The following is a 10,966-nucleotide window of genomic DNA, read 5'->3' as shown; positions in this document are numbered from 1 at the left end:
GGGGGGCACAAGGAGCATTTGAGGGGCACAAGGAGCACCCCAGGGGGGGCACAAGGAGCAGGCTGGGGGGGCACAGGGAGCATCTTGGGGGGCACAAGGAGCATCCCAGGGGGGCACAAGGACCATCCCTGGGGGGCACAAGGAGCAGCCCGGGGGGCACAAGGAGCATCGCAGGGGGCACAAGGAGCATCCCAGGGGGGCACAAGGAGCATCGCAGGGGGCACAAGGAGCATCTTGGGGGGGACAAGGAGCATCCCGGGGAGGGGCACAAGGACCATCCCTGGGGGACACAGGGAGCATTCGGGGTGCACGAGGAGCATCTTGGGGGGGGCACAAGGAGCATCCCGGGGGGCACAAGGAGCATCTTGGAGGGCACAAGGAGTATCCCGGTGGGGCACGAGGAGCATCTCGGGGGGCACAAGGAGCATCTTGGGGGGCACAAGGAGCATCTCGGGGGGCACAAGGAGCAGCCCGGGGGGCACAAGGAGCATCCCGGGGAGGGGCACAAGGAACATCCTGGGGGGCACAGGGAGCATCCTGGTGGGGTGCACGATGAGCATCCTCGGGGGGGTGCACGAGGAGCATCTTGGGGGGCACAAGCAGCACCCTGGAGCGGTCAGAAGGATCATCCCGGGGTTTGCTCAGCCACGAGGCAATAAAAAACACCTTTTTTAAAGCAAATGCTCCCAAAAGAGCTTTTTTTTGGGGGGGGGGAACGGTGGCAAACGCGGATTAAAGGAGGAGAAAGGGGCTGAAGGGCGAGGGGCTCACGGGCAGAGGCGCAGGTGGGAGCCCCTCCCCACCCAGAAGAACGGGAAGACCCTCTCCCCGCTGCCGAAAGACGCTTTGTGGAAGGTGAAGACGGGCCGGGGGTCGCCGCCGAGGTAAAACGCCACTCGCCCCCCGTCGCGGTCCAAAGCCACCCGCAGCTTGGCGCCCGCCCCGAGGCCGGGGAGGGGGGTGAGGGGCGAGCTGAAGGCGCAGCAGCGGCTCCCGCAGCGCCCCACCGCCCAAACCCCCTGCTCCGGCCGCAGCCGCACCCCGAGCCCCCCGGGGACGGACCCCTGGCTGGGGACAGAGCCCTGGCTGCGGACAGACCCCTCCCCGGGGACAGACCCCTCCCTGGGGACAGACCCCTGGCTGCGGACAGACCCCTGGCTGGGGACAGACCCCTCGCTGGGGACAGACCCCTGGCTGGGGACAGACCCCTGGCTGGGGACAGAGCCCTGGCTGCGGACAGACCCCTCCCCGGGGACAGACCCCTGGCTGGGGACAGACCCCTCCCCGGGGACAGACCCCTGGCTGCGGACAGACCCCTGGCTGGGGACAGACCCCTCTCTGGGGACAGACCCCTGGCTGGGGACAGACCCCTGGCTGGGGACAGACCCCTCTCTGGGGACAGACCCCTGGCTGGGGACAGACCCCTGGCTGGGGACAGACCCCTCTCTGGGGACAGACCCCTGGCTGGGGACAGACCCCTGGCTGGGGACAGACCCCTCTCTGGGGACAGACCCCTGGCTGGGGACAGACCCCTCCCCGGGGACAGAGCCCTGGCTGCGGACAGACCCCTCTCTGGGGACAGACCCCTCCCATGGTACAGACCCCTGGCTGGGGACAGACCCCTCCCTGGGGACAGACCCCTCCCCGGGGACAGACCCCTCTCTGGGGACAGACCCCTGGCTGGGGACAGACCCCTCGCTGGGGACAGACCCCTCCCTGGGGACAGACCCCTGGCTGGGGACAGACCCCTCCCCGGGGACAGACCCCTGGCTGGGGACAGACCCCTCGCTGGGGACAGACCCCTCCCTGGGGACAGACCCCTCCCTGGGGACAGACCCCTGGCTGGGGACAGACCCCTCCCTGGGGACAGACCCCTCCCCGGGGACAGACCCCTGGCTGGGGACAGACCCCTCGCTGGGGACAGACCCCTGGCTGGGGACAGACCCCTCCCCGGGGACAGAGCCCTGGCTGGGGACAGACCCCTCCCCGGGGACAGAGCCCTGGCTGGGGACAGACCCCTCGCTGGGGACAGACCCCTCCCTGGGGACAGACCCCTCCCTGGGGACAGACCCCTGGCTGGGGACAGACCCCTCCCTGGGGACAGACCCCTCCCCGGGGACAGACCCCTGGCTGGGGACAGACCCCTCCCCGGGGACAGAGCCCTGGCTGGGGACAGACCCCTCGCTGGGGACAGACCCCTGGCTGGGGACAGACCCCTCGCTGGGGACAGACCCCTCTCTGGGGACAGACCCCTGGCTGCGGACAGACCCCTGGCTGGGGACAGACCCCTCCCTGGGGACAGACCCCTCTCTGGGGACAGACCCCTGGCTGAGGACAGACCCCTGGCTGCGGACAGACCCCTCCCCGGGGACAGACCCCTGGCTGGGGACAGACCCCTCGCTGGGGACAGACCCCTGGCTGGGGACAGAGCCCGTCCCCTCCTTGGGGGACCCCCCCCAGGGCCACCCCCAGCGCCCAGCGCCGGCCCCCGGCCACCTCCACGTCCCAGTGGCAGCGGCCCCGGGTGAAGCCCCTGGAGCCCAGGATGCAGCCGGGGAGGCGCCGCGGGCTGGGGGGAGGGTCCTGAGCCCCCGCATCCCCCCACCGCACCCCGCGCCGGTCCCGGGACACCACCAGGTGGGCGCCGGCCGTGGCGGGGTCCAGGGTGACGAAGGCTGGTGGGGAGGGGGGAGAAAAGAGACGTCGGAGGTCGGGGCTGAGCGGCTTTGGCTCCTCGGGAGCCTCTGGAGCCGTCTCAGCTCCGTTCCCGCCCCTTGTGCAGCCCCGTTTTGGCTCAAAACGCCCGTTTCTGGAGCCCTCCCTCACCTTTTCCACCTGCTCTTGGCTCCTTCTCCAGCTCAGAGGGCAAAATGTCTGTGGGGTGAGGGACAGAGGGGGGTGAGGGACAAGGATGGGATGAAGGACAAGGGTGGGATGAAGGACAAGGGTGGGATGAAGGACAAGGGTGGGATGAAGGACAAGGGTGGGATGAGGGGCAGAGGTGGGATGAAGGACAGAGCTGGGATGAAGGACAGAGGTGGGATGAAGGACAGAGCTGGGATGAAGGACAAGGGTGGGATGAAGGACAGAGCTGGGATGAAGGACAGAGGTGGGATGAAGGACAGAGGTGGGATGAAGGACAGAGAGGTGGGATGAAGGACAAGGGTGGGATGAAGGACAAGGCTGGGATGAGGGACAAGGGTGGGATGAAGGACAAAGAGGTGGGATGAAGGACAGAGAGCTGGGATGAGGGGCAGAGGTGGGATGAGGGGCAGAGGTGGGATGAAGGACAAGGGTGGGATGAAGGACAAGGCTGGGATGAGGGACAAGGGTGGGATGAAGGACAAAGAGGTGGGATGAAGGACAAGGCTGGGATGAGGGACAGAGAGCTGGGATGAAGGACAAAGAGGTGGGATGAAGGACAGAGAGCTGGGATGAGGGGCAGAGGTGGGATGAGGGGCAGAGGTGGGATGAAGGACAAGGGTGGGATGAAGGACAGAGATGGGATGAAGGACAGAGAGCTGGGATGAGGGGCAGAGGTGGGATGAGGGGCAGAGGTGGGATGAAGGACAGAGAGGTGGGATGAGGGGCAGAGGTGGGATGAAGGATAAGGGTGGGATGAAGGACAAGGGTGGGATGAAGGACAAGGGTGGGATGAAGGACAGAGGTGGGATGAAGGACAAGGGTGGGATGAAGGACAGAGCTGGGATGAAGGACAGAGCTGGGATGAAGGACAGAGGTGGGATGAGGGGCAGAGGTGGGATGAAGGACAGAGGTGGGATGAAGGACAAGGGTGGGATGAAGGGCAGAGAGCTGGGATGAAGGACAGAGAGCTGGGATGAAGGACAAGGGTGGGATGAAGGACAGAGATGGGGTGAGGGACAAGGGTGGGATGAAGGACAGAGATGGGATGAAGGACAGAGAGCTGGGATGAAGGACAGAGAGCTGGGATGAAGGACAAGGGTGGGACGAAGGGCAGAGCTGGGATGAGGGACAGAGAGCTGGGATGAAGGACAGAGCTGGGATGAAGGACAAGGGTGGGATGAGGGACAGAGAGCTGGGATGGCACCTGGGTGCTGTCACCCCGTTGTGTTCACGGGGAACCCAGCAGCAGGGAGAGCTGCCCTACCCCAGAACAGGGGGAGAGACCCCCCCCTCCCAGCCCCCTCCCCACCTTGGAACCTCCTCAGAGTCTCTCCCAGGACGTTGTTCTGTCGAGAAATGAGCCCCAGTCTCTGCTCCAGGTCCCAGAAGGTCTCTGTTGTCCTCCTGCTGCCGTTCCTCTGCCACCTGGACACAAACCTTTCCCCTCAGGGATGGGACGAGCTGGGAGGCGTCAGGATCGTGCCCCCCCTGCCCCTGGGGGGATGAGGGATGAGCTGCTTGTCCCCCAAACCATCCCCCTGTGCCAGGCTTGGAGGTGCCACCCCGAGGACACCTGGGTTGTCCCTTGAGTGGCCACAGGCACCTTCCAGCCTCAGGTCAGGTTTTGGGAGCCTCCCTGAGCTCTGGCTGCAGCAGCACCCACAGGGGACGGTGCCCATGGAGAGGAGGGGGGTGGGAACAGCAGGTACCTCTCTATGGAGCTTTGGGTGTCCTGCAGGAGAAACAGAGAGAGGAAAAACCCCTCAGACCCCCCACAAAACCCCAGGGAGGCTCCAGCCCCTCCCCTTGCCCCGGCCAAGCCCCGACCTGCAGGAAGCCGCTGGTGGCTCCCTCAAGCTGCTTCTCCAGCTGGCAGATGAGGACCTGGAGGAGGCCCATCTCCCCTGCCAGCTTGCTCTCTTGCTCCTGCAGCCTGCTCAGCAGCTCCCTGTCCCAGTGCCCCAGCTCTGCCAGCAGGACCAGCTCCTGCTCCCTCAGGAACCGCCGCAGCCGCTGGAACTCGGACGCCACCCGGCGCCTCTCGGCCTCTGTCCGTGCCTGGGGACGTGGAACCGGCACCATCGGCCACTTGTGCTCCAGCATCCACCACTTGTGGTCCAGTATCCACCACTTGTGGCCCAGCATCAACCACTTGTGGCCCAGCATCAACCACTTGTGGCCCAGCAACCTCATCCTGGGTTGGTTTGAGCTCTCCTGGGCGCTGCCACCTCACCAGATAGTCCTGGCATCGCCTCTCCCCGCTGCTTCTCAGCTCCTGAAGCTCTTCCCTCTGCTTCTTGAGCTTCTCCAGCTCTCTGAGGATTTGCTCCTGGAAGCAAAACCATTTTGGGAAGGTCCCTGAGAAGGGAAAACCCTTCCCCCCTCCCCTCCCCACCTTATCTCAGGGGTGACCCCAACCCCAGGCGTGGAGCTGACCCTGTCCTGGGCGGGGGCTGCAGCGGGAGCTCCAGCAGCCCCCAGCCCCCTGCAGCCGTCCTGGAGGGCAGCCACCCCCTTGTGCCAGGAGCAGAGCTGCTCCTGCTCCTCCCCACCAGCTCCTTCCAGGCCCAGGAGCTTCAGCTTCTCTGCCAAATGCTCCAGGTGTTGTTTTGGGTGGAAGTTCCCTCTCCTGAGGCGGTTTCTGGGTCCGGCTGCCTCCGAGGCTCCGACTCTCCCTCCTCCTTCTCCCTTTGCTCTGCAGGAGCCTGAAGCCATGGCAGGAGCTTCTCCAGCCCCTCTGGTTCCTCTTCCCCTCGCTGCCTGTGGTGGGATGGAGACACAAATCTCTGCTCAGGGCTCAGGAGGGAACCCCTGGTCTCTCTGAGACCTTCATTCCAACATCCATCCCCTGTGGGTCGACCTACGTGGGAGCCAACCCCAGGCTGGTGCCTCCACCAGAGGAGAAGGAGCCAAACCTGGTGGGAAATGGCATTTCCTCCCCCCAACCTCCCTGGGACACAACGTGGTGCCCCCTCAACGTCTCCTTCACCTCCCCCAAGCACAGACCAAGCCCTTGGGGCCAACCCAAAACCCTCCCTGGGGACAGAAACCACCTCTTGGGTGGTTCCACCTTGAACTTGGGACCAATGTTGCTCCTGGAGCCCATCCCAGGCCTTGAGGCAGATTCATCAGCACCATTTCTCCCCCTTTTTCCCTCACAGGTTACAGCCCACAACCCCCTCAGCATCACCCTCCTCATCCTCACGCTGGGAGAAGCATCTCGAGGGGGTCGGGAGCTCCTGGTTCCCTTTGGCTGGGGGGCTGTGGGGAAGCCAACCCCAGCACAAACACTCACCCCTGGGGCAGCAGCAGCAGCAGCAGCAGCAGCAGCAGGGCTTCAGGGGTGATTTGCTGTGGTGTGTGGCTCCTCTTCAGCCTCCCCAGGGCCAGGTCACGAGGAGGGTGGAAAATATCAGCCCTATTTAAGGAAACGGGTCGAGTGCCCGGAGGCATCTCCCTGCCAGGAGCTCACTGCAGGGTCTCCACTGCAAAGGGCTTTTCCACTCTGAGCTAAAAGCTTAGAAACAAGCCAAAAAGCCCCCTCCCCTTGTTTATTCTCAGCTCCAGGGTCAAACATTTGGGGCTACATGGTGAGATCTGGGGGCATCTGCCACCCCCTGACCTGGCCACAGCCCCAGTGGAGACACCCACCATGGCAAGACCAACCCCAGGGAGCTGAGCAGCTGCTTCATCCCCCATGCAGCCCCCTCCCAGGGTCTGGAGCAGCTCAGGAGCCCCTTCCCAGGGTCTGGAGCAGCTCAGGAGCCCTTTTCCAGGGTCTGCAGCAGCTCAGGAGCCCCTTCCCAGGGTCTGGAGCAGCTCAGGAGCCCCTTCCCGGGGTCTGGAGCAGCTCAGGTGCCCCTTCCCAAGGTCTGGAGCAGCTCAGGAGCCCCTTCCCAGGGTCTGGAGCAGCTCAGGAGCCCCTTCCTGAGGTCTGCAGCAGCTCAGGAGCCCCTTCCCGGGGTCTGGAGCAGCTCAGGAGCCCCTTCCCGAGGTCTGCAGCAGCTCAGGAGCCCCTTCCCAGGGTCTGCAGCAGCTCAGGAGCCCCTTCCCAGGGTCTGGAGAAGCTCAGGAGCCCCTTCCCAGGGTCTGGAGCAGCTCAGGAGCCCCTTCCCGGGGTCTGGAGCAGCTCAGGAGCCCCTTCCTGAGGTCTGGAGTAGCTCAGGAGCCCCTTCCCAGGGTCTGGAGAAGCTCAGGAGCCCCTTCCCAGGGTCTGGAGCAGCTCAGGAGCCCCTTCCCAGGGTCTGGAGGTCTCTCCTCCCTCTTCCCCTGCCCAACCCCACACGTGGGTCTCAAAGCCAATGACAGAGGGTTTGGACCCCAAAAGGGAGAGAAGCCCCCTCGGGAAAGGCAGCTGGGTTCTCTGGGACAGGTTTATTGTGGGGTGGGAAGGGGAAAGTGGGGCAGGAGCAGCTGGGGAGGGGGAAACGCTCTTCCCAGGGCTCCTGCAGCCAGGACTCGGGTTGGGAACAGACCTTCGAGGTCCCTGAGTGCCCTGAGTGCCCTGGGCTCTGAGATCCACGGGGGTGGGATGCAGAGGAGGCTCCAGCCCTTGGGGCTCAGCAGGGCAGGGAGAGGGACCCCAGCCCCAGCCCTGGGGGCTCAGTTGGGGGGGCTCAGCAGGGCAGGGACAGGGACCCCAGCTCCAGCCCTGGGGGGCTCAGCAGGGCAGAGACAGGGACCCCAGCTCCATCTCTAGGGGGGCTCAGCAGGGCAGGGACAGGGACCCCAGCTCCAGCCCTTGGAGCTCAGTTTGGGGGGCTCAGTTTGGGGGGCTCAGCAGGGCAGGGACAGGGACCCCAGCCCCTGGAGCTCAGTTGGGGGGCTCAGCAGGGCAGGGACAGGGACCCCAGCTCCAGCCCTTGGAGCTCAGTTTGGGGGGCTCAGCAGGGCAGGGACAGGGACCCCAGCCCCTGGAGCTCAGTTGGGGGGCTCAGCAGGGCAGGGACAGGGACCCCCAGCCCCTGGAGCTCAGTTGGGGGGCTCAGCAGGGCAGGGACAGGGACCCCAGCCCCTGGAGCTCAGTTGGGGGGCTCAGCAGGGCAGGGACAGGGACCCCAGCCCCTGGAGCTCAGTTGGGGGGCTCAGCAGGGCAGGGACAGGGACCCCAGCCCCTGGAGCTCAGTTGGGGGGGCTCAGCAGGGCAGGGACAGGGACCCCAGCCCCTGGAGCTCAGTTGGGGGGCTCAGCAGGGCAGGGACAGGGACCCCAGCCCCTGGAGCTCAGTTGGGGGGCTCAGCAGGGCAGGGACAGGGACCCCAGCCCCTGGAGCTCAGTTGGGGGGCTCAGCAGGGCAGGGACAGGGATCCCAGCTCCAGCCCTTGGAGCTCAGTTTGGGGGGCTCAGCAGGGCAGGGACAGGGACCCCAGCCCCTGGAGCTCAGTTGGGGGGCTCAGCAGGGCAGGGACAGGGACCCCCAGCCCCTGGAGCTCAGTTGGGGGGCTCAGCAGGGCAGGGACAGGGACCCCAGCCCCTGGAGCTCAGTTGGGGGGGCTCAGCAGGGCAGGGACAGGGACCCCAGCCCCTGGAGCTCAGTTTGGGGGGCTCAGCAGGGCAGGGACAGGGACCCCCAGCCCCTGGAGCTCAGTTTGGGGGGCTCAGCAGGGCAGGGACAGGGACCCCAGCCCCTGGAGCTCAGTTTGGGGGGCTCAGCAGGGCAGGGACAGGGACCCCAGGCCCTGGAGCTCAGTTTGGGGGGCTCAGCAGGGCAGGGACAGGGACCCCAGCCCCTGGAGCTCAGTTTGGGGGGCTCAGCAGGGCAGGGACAGGGACCCCAGCCCCTGGAGCTCAGTTTGGGGGGCTCAGCAGGGCAGGGACAGGGACCCCAGCCCCTGGAGCTCAGTTTGGGGGGCCTCAGCAGGGCAGGGACAGGGACCCCAGCCCCAGCCCTGGGGGGCTCAGTTGGGGGGCTCCAGCAGGGCAGGGAGAGGGACCCCAGCTCCAGCCCTGGGGGGCTCAGCAGGGCAGAGACAGGGACCCCAGCTCCATCTCTAGGGGGGGGCTCAGCAGGGCAGGGACAGGGACCCCAGCTCCAGCCCTTGGAGCTCAGTTTGGGGGGCTCAGTTGGGGGGCTCAGCAGGGCAGGGACAGGGACCCCAGCCCCTGGAGCTCAGTTGGGGGGCTCAGCAGGGCAGGGACAGGGACCCCAGCTCCAGCCCTTGGAGCTCAGTTTGGGGGGCTCAGCAGGGCAGGGACAGGGACCCCAGCCCCTGGAGCTCAGTTTGGGGGGCTCAGCAGGGCAGGGACAGGGACCCCAGCCCCTGGAGCTCAGTTTGGGGGGCTCAGCAGGGCAGGGACAGGGACCCCAGCCCCTGGAGCTCAGTTTGGGGGCTCAGCAGGGCAGGGACAGGACCCCAGCCCCTGGAGCTCAGTTTGGGGGGCTCAGCAGGGCCAGGGACAGGGACCCCAGCTCCTGGAGCTCAGTTTGGGGGGGCTCAGCAGGGCAGGGACAGGGACCCCAGCCCCTGGAGCTCAGTTTGGGGGGCTCAGCAGGGCAGGGACAGGGACCCCAGCCCCTGGAGCTCAGTTTGGGGGGCTCAGCAGGGCAGGGACAGGGACCCCAGCTCCAGCCAGAACCACGGGCGCAGCCTCTCTCCGCGGAACGAGGCCGGGGGGAAGGTGAAGATGGGGGTCTGGTTGTCCACATCAAAGAAGCCCACCTCCCCCCACTCATAGTCCAGGGACACCCTGATCCTCCTGGGGACCCTGGGGAGGCTGAGCAGCGTTGGGGGGCGGGTGAGGGCTCGGGTCTGGAAGCACCAGATCCCCTCCTCGGGGCAGAAGCCCACCGAGCCTCTCCTGGGCAGCGACTCCCTGGAGACCCCCACGGCACAGAACTGGCCCTGGCTCAGATCCACCAGCCACCAGCGTCTCCCAGAGGCGAAGCTCTGGTGGGCCAGGACACAGGGGTCGGTCTGGAAGCGCTGGGGCCCCGCTGCTGGGGGCTGGAGGCTGAACTCCCAGCGGGCGCTGAGCCCGTCCCCAGACACCAGCAGGCGAGGGTGGGCTGTGCTGGCATCCAGGGTCACCCTGGCTGAGGAGCAGGGAGGGGAGGGGAGAGCAGGGAGGGGAGGGGAGGGAGAGCAATTAGGGGAGGGGAGAGAGCAAGGATGGGGAGGGGAGGGGACAGAGAGCAAGGATGGGGAAGGAGAGAGAGCAATTAGGGGAGGGGAGAGAGCGAGGAGAGGAGGGGAGGGGAGAGGAGGGGACAGAGAGCAAGGATGGGAGAGGAAAGAGCAAGGATGGGGAAGGAGAGAGAAGGAGGGGAGGGGAGGAGAGGGGAGGGAGAGCAAGGAGGGGAGAGGAAAGAACAAGGAGAGGAGAGGAGAGAGAGCAAGGATAGGGAAGGAGAGAGAAGGAGGGGAGGGGAGGGAGAGCAAGGAGGGGAGAGGAGGGGAGAGGAGGGGAGGGGAGGGGAGGGGAGGGGAGGGAGAGCAAGGAGGGGAGAAAAAGAACAAGGAGGGGAGGGGAGAGAGAGCAAGGATGGGGAAGGAGAGAGAAGGAGGGGAGGGAGAGCAAGGAGGGGAGAGGAGAGAGCAAGGAGGGGAGAGGAGAGAGCAAGGATGGGGAAGGAGAGAGGGGGAGGGGAGGGGAGGGGAGGGGAGGGGAGGGGAGGGGAGGGGAGGGGAGGGGAGGGGAGGGGAAAGAACAAGGAGGGGAGAGTAGAGAGAACAAGGAGGGGGAAGGAGAGAGAGTAAGGAGAGGAGAGGAGACAATAAGGAAGAAGGGAAGGGAAGGGAAGGGAAGGGAAGGGAAGGAAGGGAAGGGAAGGGAAGGGAAGGGAAGGGAAGGGAAGGGAAGGGAAGGGAAGGGAAGGGAAGGGAAGGGAAGGGAAGGGGGAAGGAGAAGATAGAAGAAGGAGGGAGGAGCAAGAAAGGAAGGAAGCAAAATAAAGAGGGAGCAAAAGGGGGGAAGAAAGAGGGTGAGAACAAGAACTGAGCCCCTCACCCACATCCCCCCTTCTCCAAGTGACTCACCCATTTCTTCTTCCTCTTTCCCTAAAAACACAGGATCAAACCAACCTGTCAATGACAGCATCAGCCACGAGGGCTGCAGCCCAGGGAGGGGCAGAGGCTGCACTCACTGTGCTCCTGCAGGCATA

At 65.8% G+C, this 10,966-nt stretch overlaps 2 protein-coding genes across 2 annotated transcripts; both read right to left on the bottom strand.

Annotated features, from left to right (window-relative positions):
- Positions 1 to 714: 714 nt before the first annotated feature.
- Positions 715 to 7,746, bottom strand: LOC133629143 (E3 ubiquitin-protein ligase TRIM7-like). Its single transcript, XM_062019811.1, has 9 exons — positions 6,161 to 7,746; positions 5,302 to 5,625; positions 5,099 to 5,194; positions 4,693 to 4,923; positions 4,575 to 4,597; positions 4,175 to 4,290; positions 2,827 to 2,874; positions 2,467 to 2,675; positions 715 to 1,100 (listed from the first exon to the last, which is right to left on the bottom strand). Exons 2-9 carry the CDS (start codon positions 5,578 to 5,580, stop codon positions 768 to 770), a joined length of 1,335 nt encoding a protein of 444 aa, XP_061875795.1. The 5' UTR covers positions 5,581 to 5,625; positions 6,161 to 7,746; the 3' UTR covers positions 715 to 767.
- Positions 7,747 to 9,401: 1,655 nt separating this feature from the next.
- On the bottom strand, positions 9,402 to 10,959 carry LOC133629142 (tripartite motif-containing protein 10-like). Its single transcript, XM_062019810.1, has 3 exons — positions 10,949 to 10,959; positions 10,842 to 10,862; positions 9,402 to 9,898 (listed from the first exon to the last, which is right to left on the bottom strand). Exons 2-3 carry the CDS (start codon positions 10,843 to 10,845, stop codon positions 9,402 to 9,404), a joined length of 501 nt encoding a protein of 166 aa, XP_061875794.1. The 5' UTR covers positions 10,846 to 10,862; positions 10,949 to 10,959.
- Positions 10,960 to 10,966: the final 7 nt, after the last annotated feature.

The sequence above is a fragment of the Colius striatus genome, unplaced genomic scaffold (assembly GCF_028858725.1).
Source record: "Colius striatus isolate bColStr4 unplaced genomic scaffold, bColStr4.1.hap1 scaffold_185, whole genome shotgun sequence".
In the NCBI taxonomy this organism is placed as follows: domain Eukaryota; kingdom Metazoa; phylum Chordata; class Aves; order Coliiformes; family Coliidae; genus Colius; species Colius striatus.
Note: the sequence above shows the minus strand (reverse complement) of the source record. Positions and strands in the feature narration are given on the sequence as shown.